This window comes from Balaenoptera physalus (assembly GCF_965194825.1).
Source record: "Balaenoptera physalus genome assembly, chromosome: 12".
In the NCBI taxonomy this organism is placed as follows: domain Eukaryota; kingdom Metazoa; phylum Chordata; class Mammalia; order Artiodactyla; family Balaenopteridae; genus Balaenoptera; species Balaenoptera physalus.
This window is the reverse complement of record NC_138897.1, coordinates 63,189,089-63,210,076: the sequence shown is the minus strand read 5'-3', so window position 1 is coordinate 63,210,076 and position 20,988 is coordinate 63,189,089. Positions and strand designations below refer to the sequence as shown.

Sequence of the window (20,988 nt, the reverse complement as noted above, 5' to 3'; positions counted from 1 at the left end):
TTGTCAAGTTGCTTAGTAACTTAGGGGTGAAGCTGGCTGCAAATCGGACCTTTATCAAAGCCCACTGTGGGAACTTCCATGGTGGTGCAGTGGTTAAGAATCCACCTGCCGATGCAGGGGATATGGGTTTGATCCCTGGTCCAGGAAGATCCCACATGCCGCGGAGCAACTAAGCCCGTGCGCCACAACTACTGAGCCTGCGAGTCACAACTACTGAGCCCGTGTGCCGCAACTACTGAAGCCCGGGCGCCTAGAGCCTGTGCTCCACAACAAGAGAAGCCACCACAATGAGAAACCCACGCACTGCAATGAAGAGTAGCCCCCACTCGCTGCAAATAGAGAAAGCCTGCGCGTAGCAACGAAGACCTAACGCGGCCAAAAAAAAAAAAAAAGACCAGTGTGGGTTCTGCCATGTAGGAAATGCAAACTGCTTTCTCTAAGAATCAACTGGCAAAGGCTGTCTGGAGCACTGGTTGGAGACTGGGGATGTAGCCAAGCTCACTTTTAACAAGTGACAGGAGGGTTAGCAGTGCCAGCCTTAGAAAGAGGTGAGGTGAGACATGCAGCCTATGTCTGCTCACACTGTACTGCACTTCTCTTGTACTCCGAGAGATAAGTTTATAGATGTTCTTAGCTTATCCGCTGAGGATTCCACTTAGGCCACATTGGATGTGTGGGTGAAGCTCCCTGGTACCTGATTTAAGGACAGGGATTGAAGACAGAACAAGTGCCCAGATAGAACCCTTAGCATCCCATCTTGGAAAACTCTCATCTCTACTTTATTTGAAAACTGGGCGTGACCCCAGAGTGTCCCTGTGCTCGTGCTGCTCTGAGGGGTTAAAGTTCATACTGTAATTACAGAGAACAGATAGAGCACAGGGAGTGAAGTGCTTTGTCATTACTGCTGTTATTTCTTGCCCTTCACTCATACCACCCTTGGGGTGTTGGCAGGTATGTGCCCTGCAGACCTCGCCACTCTCCAGTTACCAGGTGAGCATGGGATGGAGCCAGTAGCTGATGGACCATTTTATTTGCTTTTCTTAGGCACCAATTAAAGTCGTAGATGGCATCTCCCCTTGATAAGCAGTAGACAGACGTTGAAACACTTCAATAGAATGTTTTGCTGGGTTCATCTTTCTTTCTTGCACTGATCCATATTTCCTCAGTGAGTTTTCATGGTCTGCAGCCTATCTGGCTGGTAGACTAGAGTACACATAAGAGAGACACCAGCTGTCTACAGCAGGAACTGAAATAATGAGTTGAGAAGTATTCAGTTAATGGGCTGGAAAGGTGGAAATTAATTCAAATCATTGAGGACAATGTTACTTACACATTTTGTTGTTTTTAGACATAATGGAATAAAAGGTAATGGCTTTTACTCCCAACTTTTAATATCCATTCATAAAGACCAGTGATATGGTAATTTCCCTTATGTATTGTCACTGGGAATGCATTATTGCACCAATTCATTTTTATGTTACATGATATAAATGCTACATATAAAGGATGACACTAATGTCCTATGTATTACTTGTAAGGCAGGTGCTACAATTGTTTTCAAGTGTTGTAATAAAATTTTTGTTAAGCTACTCACCTTCAACCACCTTTTCCCCTGTGACCATTGAGGATACACTGAAGCAAGCTTACATGTTGAGAGCTGCGATCCCTATTTCTGGAAAGGACTGGAGCCTCCTGGCTCATCCCAGATTTTCTGACCTTGACCGTTTTAGCTCTATGCAAAACAGTTGAGTTCACTGGATTAGAGATAATGAAGTAGAAATTAGATACACATTTTTCACTTGCTTTTCCAGAGTTAATTTTCTTTTGAGTGAATGAAGAACTCATTTAGTAAAATAAATACAAAATTGTCATATATCTGCAATCCACCAGTGCCTCTAAATTGTGTTAACCCTACCTCAAGTCACAAGCAGTGAACTGATTGCTCCTCAACTTCACAGAATTCTAGCCTGTGTAGGCAAATGAACTTTGTAATAAGAGTAGGCACTAATAGGGTATATTTGTTATCTTTTTATCATCTTGCTAGGATTAATTTTTCCCTCCCCCTGGGTTAACATGGTTTTTTACATAACATCATTTCCACGTGCATTTTATTAATTAATTAATTTATTTATTTATTTCTTTTTGGCTGTGTTGGGTCTTCGTCGCTGCACGGGGGCTTTCTCTAGTTGCGGCGAGCGGGGGCTACTCTTCGTTGCAGTGAGCGGGCTTCTCATTGTGGTGGCTTCTCTTGTTGTGGAGCATGGGCTCTAGGCACGCGGACTTCAGCAGTTGTGGCGCACGGGCTTAGTTGCCCCAGGGCATGTGGGATCTTCCTGGACCAGGGCTCAAACCTGTGTCCCCTGCGTTGGCAGGCAGATTCTTAACCACTGCGCCACCAGGGAAGTCCTCCACGTGCATTTTAAATTCAAATATGAGTTGGGTTTTTTTTCAACCATCCTTTTTTTTCATCTTGCTCTAGATTTTCTGTACACAGAGAATATATTCCAAATACAGGTGTAATGTCTGCCTATGATATATATTCAAATGTGTATCATCTTTTCTGTTCATTTGATAGAATTACAACTTCTACCCTTTTCACAGTTTTCTAAAAAGGCCTAATTGTTGTACTATTAGATTTTAAAATTAACTGCCCAGTACATTATGTGATTCACTAAGTATACCAGATGGATCCAAAAGATACTGAGTCATATTGTTCAACCTGAACACACATATTGATAACATTATCTGCCAGCATTTTTTTTTTTATCATTTACAAATATTCTACCTGTTAATGCTTCAGAGATTTGGAAGTATGTCTTCTAATTTTCTTACTTCTTAGAATCCATTTTAATTCATATCTATTAACTCCAATCAAGTATTGAAATAAATAGCTTGAAGGCTGCCAAGAAGACAACATAACTTTAACATACAAAGCATTTAAAGCATGTATATGAGAAGGAATTTTTTCATAGATAAGAGCGTCTAACTTGAGAGTGTTTCTGGTCAATAACGCCTTTGGCCTCGAAACAAAGCAGGCTTTGAGGGTTTTCTCCTTGATTTATTTCCATCTCTCAATGATCCAAAAATGATTAAAGAAGCAGCTCCATTTCCCTCAAAAAAAAGTTGTTTCTTACATTCTCCATGAACCTGAGAGCTTTGACAAATTTAACCATAATTAAAGAGGAAAACCCTGGAAATAATACTAATCTCCATAACCCTGGTTGGAGACCAAGAGAGGGGCATAGATGTAGCAACAGTTAGAATTTTGGAACTAATGGGTCAGACCTTGTTGAAGATGAACGTCTGATTAGTGTTTCCCAGAGTGCCGTTGGGATCTGGCAATTAGCTAATTCAGTAAATGGAAAAGACACCCCTCGCACTTGGGGGCTTTTATTATCGGTTTGGTTGTCCCCATTAATTAAGTAAACAGTGAAATGCTCACTTGTCCACTGAATTTCCTCATGCGCCATGGGTATAGACTGAAGGTGAGCATTAAATAATAGGGTGAGCATTAGATAACATCTGAAGCTGCATCAAAGTTACCTGCCGTGGTGACTACATATGTAAATTTCTGAGCCCCATCGGCCACCCTCTTCCCTGTGACGTCACTATAACTACGTGGCTCTGATGTTGCCGGGTTTCGGGAACCACCAACCCACCTGAGGGTCAGTGACCTGCCTGGGGCCCGTCACGTCGATCTGACCTTTTCAGTGAAGGATCATCCTCTTTATCACTTTTCTGTTTGTTCACTGTTTTCTGCTGCCTGTGCCATGACTGGTCGACCCTTTTGCTCTTTATGCCCCTGGTCGTGCTGATTTTAGGTCTTTCTAAAGAGAAATCTGTACAAAATGGGAATTTTGAACTTACGGCAGAATTTGAAAGAATCCCTTCAGCCTTATTTGCTATATACATGATGCAAACACATATCACATTCAACTACTGATAGCATCTGAATATTTATTATAAATTTTTTATCCTCATATTTATGTAATACACCTGGGAAAGCATTTCCATTGTGATCTCTGCGCAAACCTATGCAAATATGTTATTTTCACTCATTAAAACAAAAATGGTAGCACTTTAAATAATATGTAAATGTGAAGTCTTGAGTCTTAAACTAGTTATAATGTGTCTTATGTAGTTAATTTCTATGTTCCATAGTTTGCTTGCTGGAAGCTTTTTTTTTTTACTATCTACAGTTTCAATCAGATGCATGTGATTTAATTTTATTTTGGGGTAGCTAATTTGCATCCTCAGAGAAACTTTCTCTTTTTCTTCATCCCTCCCTCCCTTCCTCCCTTCTTTTCTCCGAATCTGATTCTCAGACCAGATGCTCAGTGCGTTTGCTGTGCTCTGACTTGGAGTTTTGAGGCTGACAGCCAAAGCTCCCTGAGACCCAGGGCGAGACGCGAAATGAGCCCCCGTCACGTGGGTCTGACAACGGTTCCTACCGTCTGGGTTTATTTTCCTTCAGCTTCTTTTTCCTTCTGAAATATCACTGGAGAGAAAAAAAGACATAGAACATCTGATTTTGTTCTTCACTTCCTTTTCTTTTTCCAGCCACCTGTTCTCATTTTCTAATTAACCCCAACACAGCAACAAGAGCCAAGATTCTCATGGTTATATAAAAAGGTATAATAAAAGAAAAGCCATGTCTACTAGAATTTTGCCTAAGGGAAACTCGGCTTCATGGTTGAAGAAGGCGTTCTGTTCTCTCTTTGTCCAATTTGTAGGCGAAGCAATGGTGATTTGCGTTCTCACTGCTCTGCTACAAAAACAAATCAGGTGTTTTTGCGTGTATTGTGTGAGGAAGGCAAGGCTTCCTGTGAGCTCAGAGAAGTCTGGAGGTGGGGTTCGAACCCAGTACCTCTAGGACAGGGGCCCCCTCTACACAGGCTGATGGCCTCTGAGCACCTGCTGTGAGACCTGATTCATTAGAGCCTGATGTGTGCGGGGTTCAGGGAGTTGATAAACGCCTGGAGGGTCTTCATGGCAAACGATTGACCAAGAGGAACAAAATCACGCTTCAACATCTGAAGGGACTTTTCACACCGCCTTGCTCTGAAAAGTATTTGAAACCAAATGGAGGGTGCTGAGAACTGACACGAAGGGGGCTTGTAAGGATGGGAAAGGAGGAGAGAAGGGAGAAAAACAGGCTGATAGGAAACGAGAGAGAGGAACTTGCTGTAAAATTTCAAAAGTCATCATTGGCCTGGTTAGATGTGGCCTAGAAACTGGAGCAGCCTTTCTCATATTCTTACGCCAGGGTGCCTTCTGCACGGAGACCCAGGCTGGTGCCAAAAGGACATCTCCTCAGCTGTTTCCTCCTGAGCTGGACTCTCATTGCAGTGAAGCAGCAAAACGTAGCAAAGGCGACCAAGAGCCGGGAATTAGTGGGAGCAGAGAGAGAGGAGAAGACAGAACAGATTGGAGAACGGAAACTGGGCACCCAGTGCAGCAGTCCTTCACCCAACAAATCCTGAGTGTCTGCTGTGAACCAGGGCTGTGCTAGATCCTGGGGTCAGAGGGGTGAGCAGGACAGATGGGGTCGTGCCCTCGGGGGCTGATGGTCTCGTGAGGAAGGACAGACCATTAGCACAGGCCAGGCTGCTGCCAGCAGATGGGTGGTAGGTTCATTCCTGACAGCTGTTCATTCCCTCTTGATGAGAGACTTTCAAAGAGCCGCAGTATAAGGAAGACTTTTCTTCTCAGGATTAAGTTCAGAAAACTGAATGCGGCATTGCTACCAAGTGCCCCATGTTAAAGGTTTTGAATTTTAGACAAAGGTGGACGGCTTGAAATCCATGTAGACCCAAACTCTTTTGCTTTTTGTATTTTAATTTATTTAACAGTCACCTTGTTCAGGGTCCCCAACCGTTTTGGCACCAGGGACCGGTTTCGTGGAAGACAGTTTTTCCTCGGACACGGGTAGGAGGTGGGGATGGTTCAGGCAGTAATGCGAGTGATGGGGAGCGATGGGGAGCAGCAGGTGAAGTTTCACTGGCTCGCCTGCCGCTCACCTCCTGCTGTATGGCCTGGTTCCTAACAGGCCGCTGACTGGTACTGGTCTGCGGCCCAGGGGTTGGGGACCCCTGACTTTGGTACTCCTTGCTTTAAGTCACAACTCTAAGCACACAAATATTCACATATTTAATCTTCATAACAGTCTTATGAGGGAGGTGCTATTACTGTGCCCACTTTATAGGGAAGGAAATTGGCTTGCTCAGGGTCTCACAGTGCTCTGGGCTCAGTGTTTGGGTTCTCCCCCAAGTTCATATGTTGAAATCCTAACCCCCGAGGTGGTAGTATTAGGAGGTGGGGATTTAGAGAGGTGATTAGGTCATGAGGGTGGAACCCTCATCAATATGATTAGTGCCCTTATCAAAGAGGCCCCAGAGAGATCTCTCCACCCCTCCACCATGTGAGGACACAGTGAAAAGACATCTGTGAACCAAGACTCAGGCCCTCACCGGACACCGAATCTGTGGGCACCTTGATCTTAGGCTTCCAGCCTCCAGAACTGTAAGAAATGAATGTCTGACGTTTAAGCCCCTCGGTCTGTGGTATTTATGTTATAGTAGCCTGAACAGACTAAGACACACAGTGAGTGCTAATGGGCTATTCATGCATTCAACACTGGGTCTTCTAGTGATGAATTGAACACAAAGCCAAATGAGAGAAGGAGGGAGGACTTGGGGTCAGACAAGAGACAGGTGCCTGGTCAGCAGGGCCCTGAAAGCCATGGTGAGAGGTGAGCTTTCACTCCAGGGCAGTGGGAGACCAGGGAGGTTTTGAGCCGTGGAGTGACATATTGGGTTTCCATTTAAAAAGGTTCCTCTGGCTGCTGTCAGAGGAGCAAGTGGATGGATAAATAAAAGGTGTAATAACAAGACAATGACTTGATGTGGGAAAAAAAAAAAATTAGGAAGCAAGCCCAGGCGTGTGTTTATGTGGTTTCCATGCTGTGCAGAGGACGAGTTCATCTTTGGGCTGCATTCCGAGCTGCCAACTCCTTGCCTTCTGGAGACCAGGTGACAGCAGGGAGGCGTCAGGGAAAGGACTCCTGGCAGGCAGTTCTAATCCCAGCTCAGGGACGTACAGAGTGGGACGCCAGTGAGTGGCTTCACACAGTATCTGGGTCTCCATTTCTCTGCTTAAAAAACTGAGAGACTTGATTCTTTATCCCTGTTCATCTTTTTAAGTCTTAAAATATTTTATGGTCCTTAAAAACCGCGAGAAAGCTTAGACATCACATCCTTCCGGAAGGTGAAAACTTGGCCTGTCTTGTGCGAACCTGGCACACTTAGACATGTAATCAGTGTTTCGTGAGTGACTATTTAGGAGCAGGTAGACTTGAGGATGGCTGCTGGAAGGCTAGTTCCACAGCGCGCCCAGCTTCTGCTCACGTTGCTCCATCAGGAGTTCGTTTATAGCATCTGTCTGCCTCTCACTGCTTCTAGCATCTCTAGGGTGATGTGGGAGCAAGAGGGACCCTGGGGGCCATGGAGCTGTTTCAAGGGACAGGGATGTCGCGCCTGCAGCACGCACTTCCTGTGGCTGGAAGACACGGTCTCACAGAACTCCTGCAAGTGTTCAAATGTATATGGAGGCTGTGGAGATTAATAACATTTACATTCATCTAAAAGCGTTTCTGAATTCATAGCCTCTTTTTGTCTTTGGGTCATGAGGAGCTATGTGAAATACTTTGACATGACAAAGGAATCATCTTCAAAACGTTGGGAGCTGCTCCTTCAAGGAGGGTAGGAGTGCTTTTACTTTACGTCAGAGGATAGTGTTCCTCTGGTTATACTCCTGAGAGTCCTGCAATATACTCCCATCCTCCAGGGGTGAAGAATGACTGTTGAGAGATTATTTAGACAAGACGTTAAAATCTAATCTTGCACTCAAGACTCGTCACAGCTGGGAATTTGACTCCTTCTTTAGCAGAAAAATGGTGATTGTGAGGATTACGCTGTTTATTTTTAGGGAGGACAGTAGGAGAGGGATTCTTCTTCTTCTTTTTTTTTATAAGGCCGCACCGTGTGGCATGCAGGATACCAGGGATCGAACCTACGCCCCCTGCACTGGGAGCATGGAACCTTAACCACTGGACCACCAGGGAAGTCCTTGTTTTTGCTTTTTAAGGATTCCTCCAAAGGCACTCGGAGAGCTGATATCAGTTCCTTCCTTCCTCCCTCCACCCTTTACGTTTTGAGTAGGAAGGGAGAGCATGTGGCTAGTTCTGCCTAGGAACTCAGAATCTTCTGTTAAATATTTAAGAGATCTGGTAATTTGGTCAAGTAATTTACATCTGAATGACGACAGGAAACCTCTGGACTGTATTTCCAGCCGCTCCAGAACTCTTGGGAGGACAAATCTATAAATGGCCTTGTGAGAGTTTCTGTGGTCAGAAAGTACCATGGATGTGCTGGTTATTCTTACTGTGTTTGATTAAATAAAACCACAGCCTTGTCTCATGAATCAAAGATTTCCCCTGCCGACAGTCACACACACACTTACACACTCACACATTCACACACTCATACACTCAAAATATTCACACACACCCCCCCATCCATCCCGGGTCTGCAGCAACTCCAGAAGTGGCCACTAGGGGGAAGCAGAGGCTGCAGAACAGGGCGGTGGGGGGAGCCGAGCCTCGGGGGTGGAGGGAAGGCCTGGGGCAGGGACCTGGCTCCGAGGGTGGGAGGGGCGTCCGCGATCCCCAGCGTCCCCAGGCTGGTTCTGCTTTCTCTTCGGGTCTAGTATGTCACCTTTTTTAACACCCGCTCTCACATGGTGCTTACCTTTTCTGTCCCCTTAATACCTGGCTCCCATATTTCCAGAGTGGCCATCTGGGCTGTGACCCCACCTACTGTCCCTTCCTGGCACATCCCTGGGACGGGGGACTGCGGGAGCCCACAGTTTTGGCCAGCTGGGTTTGTTTGGTGGCCCTGGGAGGGGAGGACGGGCAGTGGGTGACATGGCCACGCGGGAGAAGTGAGCTGATTAGAAAAGCTGAGAAGAGGGGCAGTGGCTGTCACAGGGTGGTCGGGGGCCCATCTCCCCCTCCCGCCCCCTGTTGTTTGATGTGGATAATGGACTTGTTTTCATTCTCGTGGAAAGTGTCATGCACACCGTAGTTTGGGGACAGATTCTTGGTTTCCCCTTTCCTCTGTGTTGCCATTCCCGAATCCCTCCTGCATAGAAATTCTAGAGCTGCTACTGACCGCAAAAAACTAGGAACCAGAGGAGTTGGGGTTCCTTCGTCTTTGGGGCGAAAGGAGGGAAACTTGAAGCTGAATTTTGCAGAAATCCATGTGGAGGTCAAAACCGCCTTTTGCGTCTCTCGGAACTCATAACCCAGTCTTGATGGAGTTATTTGCTAGCCAAATGTTCAGAAAATCAAATACCTGAAGCATTTCCAAGATGGCATTTTTACAAACATTTTTCCTGCCTCAGCTTCCTCAAGTGAAAAGCTTTTTTCTCTTGTGTGTGTGTGTGTGTGTGTGTTTCCATGACAAAAACTGCTTAGTTTAAGGTAGGCTGACTTATGAATTTTTTCCTTTATGGTTGTTACTTTTTGTGTCCTGTTTAAGAAATATTTGCCTACTCCCAGGTCATAAAAATATTCTTCTGTATTTTCTTCTAAAAACTTGATAGTCTTTTAAACACTGTTTTCCTTAAGAGCAGTTTTAAGTTCACAGCACCATTAAGGGGAAGGTAGAGAGATTTCCCAAATACCCCCTGCCCCACACAGGCACAGCCACGCCCCTAATCAACATCCCCACCAGGACGGAGCATTTGTTACAGTCAGTGACCCGACATGGACACGCCATCACCCAGAGTCTGTAGTTTACGTTAGGCTTCACTCTTGGTTTTATATTAATACATTCCATGGGTTTGGACAAATGTATGATGACGTGTATCCACCATTATAGTGTCACACACAATATTTCCACTGCCCTAAAAAATCCTCCGTGCTCCAGCTTGTTTTGCTTTTCGGATACAGTTATGAAATCCACCTGGAACTGATTTTTAGGCATAATGTGAGGTAGTCAAAATTCTTTATTTTCCCGTATGAATAACTACTAGGCCCGACCCCATTGCTTGAAAATGCCGTGCTTTCCCTACTCCACTACTGTGTTGTTTCTTCCGTAAATCAGGTGACCCCAAATGTGTAGGGCTGTTTCTAGACTCCTTATTCTGTTTTACTGGTCAGTTTTTCTACTGCTATATCAATATCCCACTTTCTTAATTACTATAGCTTCATGACTAGTATTGAGAGCTGGTGAAACAGGTCCTCCCTGTTTGTTGTTCTTTTTTCAAAATTACCTTTGCTCTCTTTGGCCAAAATACTCAAATTTGATTTCTAGATTAAAACTGTCTTTTCCTCTTCAAGTTTTATGGGCATGATTCCTTATGGCTTTCCTAAAAATAACACATGGGAGGCCAGTCATATGGTATAAGTTTAATTATATTCTAAAATAATGAGATAGCGCTACAAGGGCAAAGCTTTCTAGGACACGGTAAGTCCGTGAGTCACACGTCTGTCCTGCCCACCAGGGTCAGGGAAAGAATTTCCCTTTTTTTCTCTTTCCAAATTCCAACTGTCTTTCAAGGCCTGCTCCAAAGCCACGCGTTCCCACCTGGATTACATAACTCCCCTCACACTTGCCCAGCCGCCCTGCATGGCACAGATTTGGTGATGATGCGGTGTTACTCTCAGGAAAAGACCTGACGCCTCCCAGCCTCCCAGGACCTCCACCGTCCGGGCTGGACCACTTTCCACAGCATCTCCCATTTCCCCCTCCCCCCGTGGTACCCAGCCTTCAGGTCCCCACAGGGCTCTGCCCCACACAGTCCGGGGACTTTCCATTTGGGTTTGATCTTTCTGCCTCTGTGCAGTTCTTCGCTTCTTGTTCCCACAGCCTTCCTCGTATGGGCTGATGCCTTGTGAACCCTTCAAGTTCTCCATCTGGGCATCCTTCCCTGGCCCCCAGACTCCATCAGCTCCCCTTGTAATATGCTCCCCCTTCATGGCGTGCGTCGCAGCTCAAAATTATAAACCTAGTGGATGATTCGATCAACGCCTGACTCTTCCACTAGATTCTAAACTCCAATAAGGCGGGATCCAGGACTCATCCTTTTTCATCTCTGATATCTAGCCTAGTATTTGTCACATAGCAAGTGCTCCGTAATTCTTCTGTGAATGAATGCATGCGTGAATGAAACACTTTGGCCTCGTGGCCTACGTTACTCTTCACAGCACCCTGCGTGCAGATACTCTATAAATATCTTTCTGATTCATCCTACCTTGTTCTATAGGACATTTTAATAACGAATTCTGTGTAGTTTGTAAGAGTAGCTTGCCACATTCTGAATTGAGAGGCCTGGCCATTGCAGGCAGAGTCAGGGTGATTCTTCAGGCCCTGTACTTGGTTTGATAGGGGTGGTAGTGGTAATCAAATACGACTTGGAAGTGTCCCCCACCTGCCATACCTGTCTTGCTTTCCATATCTCAAGTCTACCTTTTGGAAACCCCTGGGAATTCATGTCACTTCACCTTGCTCAGTGGCAAAGCAGGGCAGCCAGGAGGGCTTCGTTGGCAGTTGGCCTAGATGAGTGAGAGCTAACATCTGGTCCATCATGGAAAATTCCTGTAGTTACAGAGCTGGAAAATAGACTATCATTCCATTAATAAAGGGACCAGAATTAGTTCTTGTTCTCTGTGCTTCATGTGCTGGTCATTGATGAATGATAATCCTGTCTTTATAGTCTCAAGCAGTCAGAGGGGAAGATAAAAAGTATGCTCCCTGGTCACCATCAGCAGTGCTGCATTGGAGGGAGGGGGCAGGCTGTGGTGGTCGAGCCCCATCCTGTCCTGATAGGGACGTCTGTAATTTGCATATTTAGTGGGGAGAGGCAACAGCTAGAGATGCCGCTTCTGATACAGCCTCTGCCCCCCTTTTCTGTACGACCAAGGGAGAACCACTAATTGGATTCTGCCTCCAAAATGGGAACACTGACCTTTTCTCAAATCCACCAAACTGGAGTGTAATAGGTTTAATGTCATAGAGGTAAATGACACTTAGGTTCTTAGGGGAAAAAACAGTGTATACTTTTATCAGGAGGACCTTCCTGTGGTCCTTAGAAGCATGGTTTTAATGGATATAAATAAGGAATTAAGACCAGTTATTAACCACATTGCAGTGGAGGTCCTCAGTTGCCTTCCGGGGCTGGGGCAGGTGGAACAGCGGGATCTGAGGGTGGGGTGAGCCAGGGGGCGCAGGGAAGCACGACCACAGGGATGTCTGAGTGTGTGTGTGTGGGGGGCGGGGAGTGGGTTATGATTCAGGGTGGAAAGACGCTGAAGACAAATTAGGTTACATCCCATTCTTGATTTCAGTGTATTTATATTGGGCATTTTGAGTTTAAAGCTAATTAAATCGATGCATCATCTTTTATGAAATACCAAAAGGATTTGGTAAACACCAATTAGGCTAGAGGACGTTTACATCATTTAACACTAGGCAATTGGCCACCTGCAACATGTAAGGTGATTCATTAATTTCAAGTAAATTTAATGCATGTAATTAAATGGCAAGACTCTGAGGGTTTCTGTGGCTGGCTCTGCCTTCCGCCCAGCGCAGTGCACTTCTTCACACTTACTTACATTCAGGGTGTCCACCGGGATGTTCTCAAAGACCCTATCCTCCTACGTGAGTGCCAGAGGAGCACCAGCGAGTTGTTACACTGGATGCGTGCCTACTTCCTCCACCCTCACCAGCACCCCGTGCTCTGCCCCCCAGGGGGCCTGGGTGGTTCCTTCCTGTGTTCCACCTCTTGATCCAACCTGATTGGGTCAGAATGAGCCCCAGGCGTTCAGTCGATGGCCTGGCATGAAAGTCCTGTATCTCAGGGATGGTGGTGGTTGAGTCGTTCATATTCTTGCAAAGGAATTTCCACTGAAGAAATGGCCAGAATCAGGCAGTTGCAAGTAGAATCTTAGTTGAAAGGTTCTCAGAGAGAAGGCAGTGTGCAAAATCACGAAGCACTACAGGTCATGAATAAGTGAAAGCCATGAAGTCAGGGAGTCAGGCTGGAAGAAAGGGAGAGTTGTTAGTTGGAAGCAGCTGATGGAGAGTTGAAACTCTCTAACAGCAGAGAATAATCTAGATAATCCAGTCACTGGAGCTGTATTGGGTTATTACAATTTCTGAACTGAAATGTAAGACTCAGCCAACCATTTCCATGACGTCTGGCTATGACACGTGTATCCCCACAGTAACACCCCCCTACCCCGCCCCCCCCTCAAAAAAAAAAAACTTAAGGAAGCAGAAGAGAGTATCTTTCCTTGCATGCCAAGGAATCTAACACACAACATGTATCTGAGGTTTATGTAACTTTTTTGTTTCAGTTTTATTGAGATATAATCGACATACATCACCATGAAAATTTAAGGTGGACAGCATAATAACTTATGTATATTGTGAAATGGTTCCTATAATAAGTTTAGTTAACATCAATCATCTCTCATAGATACAACGAAAAAAAAAGAAAAAGAAAAAATTTTTTTCTTGTGATGAGAATTTTATGATATATTCTCTTAGCAACTTTCAAATATGTATTTGAAACTTTCAAATGACTACTATAGTCATTGTACTGTACATTAAATCCTCAGTACTCATTTATCTTATAACTGGAAGTTTGTACCTTTTGGCCACCTTTATCCAATTCCTTCACCCCCCATCTCCCACCTCTGGTAATCACAAGTCTGATCTCTTCTTCTATGAGTTTGAGTTTTTTGTTTTTTGGTTTCTTTTAGATTCCACATATAAGTGAGATCATATGGTATTTTTCTTTCTCTGCCTGACTTATCTCACTTAGCATAATGTCCTCAAGGTCTAGCCATGTTGTCACAACGGCAGGATTTCCTTCCTTTTTAATGGCTGAATAGTATTCCATTGTGTGTGTGTGTGTGTGTGTGTGTGTGTGTGTGTGTGTGTGTGTGTGTGTGTGTATCTCACAACCTCTTTATCCATTATCTGTTGATGCACCCTTAGGTTGTTTCCATGTCTTGGCTGTCATGAATGATGCTGCAGTGAACATGGGGGTGCAGACATCTCTTCAAGATACTGATTTCATTTCCTTTGGATATGTACCCAGAAGCAGAATTGCTGGATCATATGGTAGTCCCATTTTTTATTTTTGGAGGGACCTCCATACTGTTTTCCATAGTGGCTGCACTAATATATAATCCCACCAACAGTGCACCAGGGCCCCCTTTTCTCCACATCCTCGCCAGCATTTATCTCTTGTTTTTTTGATGATAGGATTCTCACAGGTATGAGGTGATACCGCATTGTGGCTTTGATTTGCATTTCCCTAATGACTAGTGATGTTAAGCATCTTTTCATGTAGCTGTTGACCACTTGAATATCTTCTCTGGAAAAAATGTCTGTTCAGCTCCTTTGCCCATATTTCAGTTGGATTACTTGTTTTTCTGCTACTGAGTTGTATAAGTTCTTTATATATTTTGGATATTAACCCTTTTCAGATATATGATCTGCAAATGTTTTCACCCATTCTATAGGTTTCCTTTTCATTTTTGAAATTTTCATTTTTCATTCCTTTTGTTGTGCGGAAGCTTTTTAGTTTGATGTAGTCCCACTTGTTTATTTTTAATTTTGTTGCTTGTGCTTTAGGTGTCATAGCCAAAAACTCGTTGCCAAGACCCTTGTCAAGGAACTTTTTTCCCTATGTTTCCTTTTAGGAATTATGTGGTTTCAGGTCTTATATCTAAGTCTTTAATCCATTTTGAGTTAATTTTTGTGAGCGGTGTGAGATAGGGATCTAGTTTCCTTCTTTTGTATGTGAATGTCCAATTTTTCCAGCACCATTTATTGAAGAGACGGTCTTTTCTCCATTGAGTATTCTTGGCTACCTTGTCAAATATTAGTTGACCATATATACATGGATTTATTTCTGGGCTCTATACTCTGTTCCACTGGTCTATATGTCTGTTCTTATGCCAGTACCATATGGTTTTGATTACTGTAATGTTTATAAATAGCTTGAAATCGAGAAGTGTGTTGCCTCCCACTTTATTTTCCTTTCTCAGGACTGCTTTGGCTATTCAGGATCTTTTGTGGTGCCATATGTAACTTTTTGTTTTGCTTTTATTCTCTAAATGCTCTGAGTGGCTTTTACCCACATCTTCATCCTTCTCTTTCTCTGTTCCAGCTTGTTGCAGCTATTTTTTGTCCCACATCCTCACCATAGATAGATATTCCTGACCCAGAGCAAAGTGGTAATGAGGGCAGTTAAGGTTATATCAGCCTTGCAAGTCACCAAAGGGATGCTCCAGACACAGCATCATGCAGACTGCCTTTGAATTTTCAGTCAATTTATCTTCATAATGGATGTGGACCATTTTTAAAGTCTTTATTGAATTTGTTACAATATTGCTTCTGGTTTTTTTTTTTTATGTTTTGGCTTTTTGGCCGTGAGACATGTGGGATCTTAGCTCCCGACCAGGGATGGAACCTGCACTCCCTGCACTGGAAGGCAAAGTCCTAACCACTGGACCGCCAGGGAAGTCCCCATCTTCATAATGGATGGACGAGGGGAAGACGATTTAGCTCAAATATTAAGTCACAGCTAAATTCAGAGTAGATTTTCTTCTCTTTCTCTCTCTCTCTAAGAAATCAGCTTACTCTTATCCTTAGATTCTTCCTTCCTCCACCCAAAGATTGAAAAGTAGCTTCACACTAGGGACTTTTTAGAGTTAACACAGATCTGGTTTGGCTAAGATACTCTTTCCAGGAGCAAACATGGACCTTTTGAACTTTTTTTGTTTGTCCACACCCTTATGCTATTTGTTGGTTGTAGCCAGAGCTCCCTGAGGATCAGGGAGTGCAAGTGTATATCCTCCCTCTTTTCAATTTAGCCTTGCCCTTGCGTGGAAGTAATTGCGTCTTTTTTTTAGCGATAGAACCTCCCTGAGTTGTAGCTGGACATATGGCTACCCGGTTGAAGACTGTATTTCATAGTCGCCTGTGTGGTAGGTGTGCCCACATGATTCAGTTTCCCGCCATAAAATGTGAGCAGAGTGATATTCACAGGGTCTATGGCAATTCCTCAAAAGGAAATGACCTGCCCTCCCTTTTCTCTTTGGCGTCCTTCCAGCCCCAGATGGGATCTTGGTTAATAAGCTCCACCCCTGCAGTTGAGGGCAGAGTAATGAGAGGGAAGGGAGTGGACTCTTGAGAGAACCTGGTGGAGCAGGACCACCTACTCGCAGGAGAACCCCTGGGCTGTTACAGGAGAGAGCAGGCAGCATCTCTTCCTGCGTCAGCTCTTCTATGTTTGAGTTTCTCTGTTACAACTGCCCAGTCTATACCCCAACCAGTACACAGTGGTGGACACTAAGTGCTCAGGAACCTCACTGAGTGATGAATAGGTGTTATGTCACTTGATCTTCTAGCAACCACCCCTAAATAGATACTACTTGCCCATTTTACAGATGTGCAAACAGACTTAGAGAGGCGAGGTGACTTGCCCAAGATCACATGGCTGTAAGTGGTAGAAGGAACTTGGACTCGGCTCTGAAGTGCTTCAAAACACGTATCCTTAATTGCTGTGCTCTCGCGTCTCTTGATATTACTGTTCACTCTTTTTCTAAGAGAATATTCCAAGTGTTCTTCTCTGCCAATTTAAAGTTTCACTATGTTACACATCGCGAGTCTGGGCTCTACTGCTTCTCTGCTTGGTTTGGTGTAGATTGCTCATTTTATTCTGCTGTTTTTGGGGGGTGGGGGTGGGAGCGAGGATCATCCTTTAGTTTTGAATAAATTCATGTTGCCTCATTCATTAGATTGTAAATCCCTCAGGGGATAGTGCTAGTGACACATGCTGAGTAAATGACAGTTACACGTCTAAAGAGAAAAGATATGTCTGGTCTTCCGGAATGATGCAGTATTCTCTTGGGTGATGTTTTCCTCACGGGTGTATAAATTCTGTTGTTAATCAATCAATCCTGGTGAAAACCAGCCCCCATTTAAAATACATTTTTATGGCAGAATATTTGAATAGAGGAAACATTGGCAGAGATGATTTTGAATAAGGAATGATGCCCATTCTACTTATTGTTCTAAATACAAGCAGGTGGGGTTTTAAATTTTCATAATGGCACTTCAGCCAGAGGTTAGATTCATGATCATTCTGCCACGTATGAGTTCGTGTGAAGTTTGCTGCATGATTAAAGAAAGTTCAAAATAATAGTGCTTCAAATAAGATGTATTATTTTTTGTTCTAACATGGAAAGGTCTGGAGGTGGGCAGCTGAGGACTGGTATGGCGGCTTCTTGGTCACTGGATGCTCAAGCTCCTTCTCACTTTTTCCTCCCAAATCCCTGAAAATGGTTTCCATGCTAAAGGTTCCCTCCTGGTTACCAAGAGCCCTGGCAGAGACAACCATTGTTTCAGAGTTGCAGGCTGTAGGATGGGGAGGGGGCAAAGGGCCTCCTTTACCTTCCTTTTCCCTCTTAAAGACCTCTTCCAGAATTTTCACTAAATGAACCTCCACCTCACTGGTCAGAACCTAGCTCTACCTAGTTACAGAGCTGCCCAAGTAAAATCAATGTTCTGTCTTGTTTTTAAGGAAGAAGGAGAAGACTCAATGTTGGGTAGACTGCCTGCCTTCTAATTAGAAAATTCCCACCATTCTAGATCAGGGGTGGCGAACTGTGGTCCATGGGCCGAATCTGGCCTGCAGCCTGGTTTTTAAATTTATTTTTATTTCTTATTTTTAATAGCTCATTTCAGGTTACCACAGCAGAGCTGAGTATTTGTTACAGAGATTGTAGAGCCCACAAACCTAAAATATTTCCTGTCTGGTCCTCATTAGAAAAAGTGTGCCAACCCCTGTTCTTCTAAATCATGGGGGATGGATTCTGAGGAATGAATGGTTTCATTCCTTGGGATGCCATTCCAGGAGCAGCATGGAGCTTAATATGAATTCAGTAATAATCTGTTCTTCTCCAGCCCCAAGTGAAGTTATATCCATTAAGCATATGTTTGCCTGCAAGTACCGTAAAACCTGACTAATGGCAGATGAAACAAAAAGAAGTGTATTTATCTTGGATACAAAGAAGTCCAGAAGTACATGGTCCAGGATTGGTACAGATGCCGAATGATGCTTTCCAAATGGGTTCTTTTTTTTTCTCCCCAACCATGCCGAGAATGTTGGCTTCCATCTCATGCTTATTGTAAGACGGCTACAGCGCCTAAAGGTGTAATGTCTGCATCCTGCATAGGAAGAAAGGGAAGGTGCCAAAGGGGGCATGAGTCCATTCCCTTCCAAAAACTTTCCCAGGGTCCTCATTGGCCAGGACTATGTCTCATGACCACCGCTAGCAGCAGAGGATGCTGGGATGATGGGAATAGAAATTGGGTGCATCACTGGGGCAGACACATGGAGATTGTGTTGGAAAGGGAGACATGGAGACAAGAGTGGTGTGTGCTGTGTAGGGCCCCCCGCAACTAATGTGGGTCCCTCTAGAGATATGACCTTTGTTAGAGTCTCTCCTTTCCTACCTGCCTTTACCTGTCACTGTTCCCGAAATTAATTAATTAAGATTAATTAATTAATCTTGTTCTTTTCACTTCCCTTTCGTATTCTCGGCTAGGTGAGAAACCTGGAAGTGAGCCTGAAGAGGCAAAGCTGCAGATCGCCAGCAAACAGATCGTGCAGAATGCCATCCTGCGGGCTGTGCAGCAGGTCTCCCGGGAGAGTCGGCAGAGGGAAGCCAGGGCTGGCGACACCCCCCGGGGCAGCTTCCGACCGGGCGCGGGGGAATTAACCAAGAAGCATGAAAAGAAGTAACACGGTGGATGGGGCTCTTGTCACACGCTTGGTTTCCAGCCTTTTTTTAGTATAGGATGCGTTGCCAAAAATGTTGCCAGTAAAGCAGACCAAAGTGTCATCGACACCTAGCAGTAGGATGAATTCACACTAGGCCTTGGCCGAGAAGCACTGTTCTGAAAAAGTGCATTAGCTGATTCTGTTTATATTAATGCAGTGCCTCTGAAACGTAGTCGGGCCAAACATGACACTGTCATTGCAAAAGTAGTTTTGCAGCACAATTCATTTCTAAAGTTCTTTTTTTTAAAAAAAAATGATTCCCTCTTGTTAATTTACTTTGGCCTTGTATGCATTCTGTCTGTGACCTTAACCAGCAATTCTTTCTGCTGAAACACCGAGTGCTGTACTGTGATCTTTAATATTTAAACAAGATGTGCTGGAAAGGTAAAGGAATGGTGTTACAGTCCTCTGCAAATATGGAATTGAAGGCTTTACTAAAGTGAGTTCAGGTCCAAGATCATATTAAGCAAAGGCAAATTCTAAGTCCCTCAGGATCTTCCCAAGGCATGTATTTATATATATGTTTTTTTTAAAAAGGAGGAACCCAGCTCTTCCAGAACTCAGTCTCAGTTCTCTCAATTGTTTGATAGTTAATGTTTCCTCTCTGTGCAGAAATCCTTGGGAAATATTATGGATTTCTTTTTCCATTTCAAGATGAAAATAAGACAGGTGAATCTAAATGCACGAGTCGCCAATGTCGGCAGCCCCTTGAAGAGCAGCTGGAGTTGTAGATTCCATCCTGGAGATATCCTAGGGTCAGCTTATGGGGTGCAGGGTCCTTGGAAGGAGCTCTGGGGACTTATAAATGCTGTGTTGCCACCAGACTGTGCATTTGCACTAGTACCTTGCTAAGAGGAACTTTTCTTTTCCCATCCACAAATTAGATTTTTTTTTTTGAGATTATGAAAATCATACATATCAGGAATGAATGACACATAAAATGGGAAAATCATTTCCTCAACTGAAACGTGAAAATCCAGTGGGATCAACAAAGCGACCATGCTGTGAAAGCAGGGAACATATGTGTGTGAATGAATAAAGCCATCTCTGTTGCAACAGAATGACTTCCGCTCCACTCCCATGTGGGTACCGCACAGCTTTCTGTGTCCTTAGAGTCCCATTTCCTGGGTTTCCCAACAGTTACTGAGTTGATGCTACTGGGAACATATGAAGAATTTGACCTTTGTTAGAAACTTTTGGGCTTCAGAGTATCAATGTCTACATTTGATAGTTTTTTAAAAAGCAAAAGTATCAACATGTGAAGTGTGACTGATATTAAGACATACTTCTAAAATTCCAATATGTTACACTTTCCAGAATGGATACTATTGAGAAATAAATGAAAACAATCTCTTATCAGTTCTGTTAGACTGTCTCACACCATGTACAGATGGAATAAATTCACAGGGAGAACGTCTGTGGGAGGGAGCAGAGGGGTTAACATTTAAATATGGTTTATTCATAATTTTCTTTAAGTAGTACTCACGACAATTGAAGAATGAGTTTAAGTTGACCTGAAGTCATATAATGGATGTGATATAATTGTACAGCCTAGATAATAGGAATGAAGGTATTAAGGGAAATTATTCAGGTGCACCCACAAATAACAAAATAAACCCAATGCTTGTAGTTTGCAAGTGATCTGGCACTCTGTTTACTGAGATGTCTGGATGTAACCAGCCTTGGATCTTGCTGCCGTATGTCAGAAACACATAAACACGTTCTCTTTCCTCTCTGGTGTGTCTGTGCTACTACGTTGGGGATCTTGGAGAATATCTGATTAACCTCTGTATCTAAATGTTATTTATAAATAAAATGTATCCAGCTTTGAAATACGTTGTCATTTATAGCCAAGTTTTCTTTGCCCTACTCTTCGGCTCCTTTCACATGGGGCCACGAGGCATCCCAAGGCTGTTCCAAACCTCTAGATCTCGTGACCCTGAAAGCACTTCTTAATAGGCCTTCACTGTCACTGTCTGAGGACAGCTGTGGGATGGGGGTTCCTGAGGCTTGAGCAGAAAAGGGTGTGTGCTAAGAAGTGGCCTTTTGATCTCAGGAAGT

At 44.0% G+C, this 20,988-nt stretch overlaps 1 protein-coding gene across 4 annotated transcripts in view; it reads left to right on the top strand.

Annotated features, from left to right (window-relative positions):
* Window positions 1-20,760, top strand: part of AKAIN1 (A-kinase anchor inhibitor 1) — a 79,152-nt gene extending 58,392 nt beyond the window's left edge. For 2 of the 4 annotated variants that reach the window (XR_014252107.1, XR_014252108.1), the window contains exon 3: window positions 18,692-18,831. Coding sequence is in view for 1 of the 4 variants with exons in the window: in XM_082418760.1 (XP_082274886.1) it covers window positions 18,692-18,888 (197 nt within the window). In the remaining 3 variants the exon portion in view is untranslated. Of the gene's footprint in view, window positions 1-18,691 lie in introns of all 4 variants that reach the window. The other 2 variants (XR_014252109.1, XM_082418760.1) reach the window with 2 other exon arrangements.
* The last annotated feature ends 228 nt before the right edge of the window (window positions 20,761-20,988 follow it).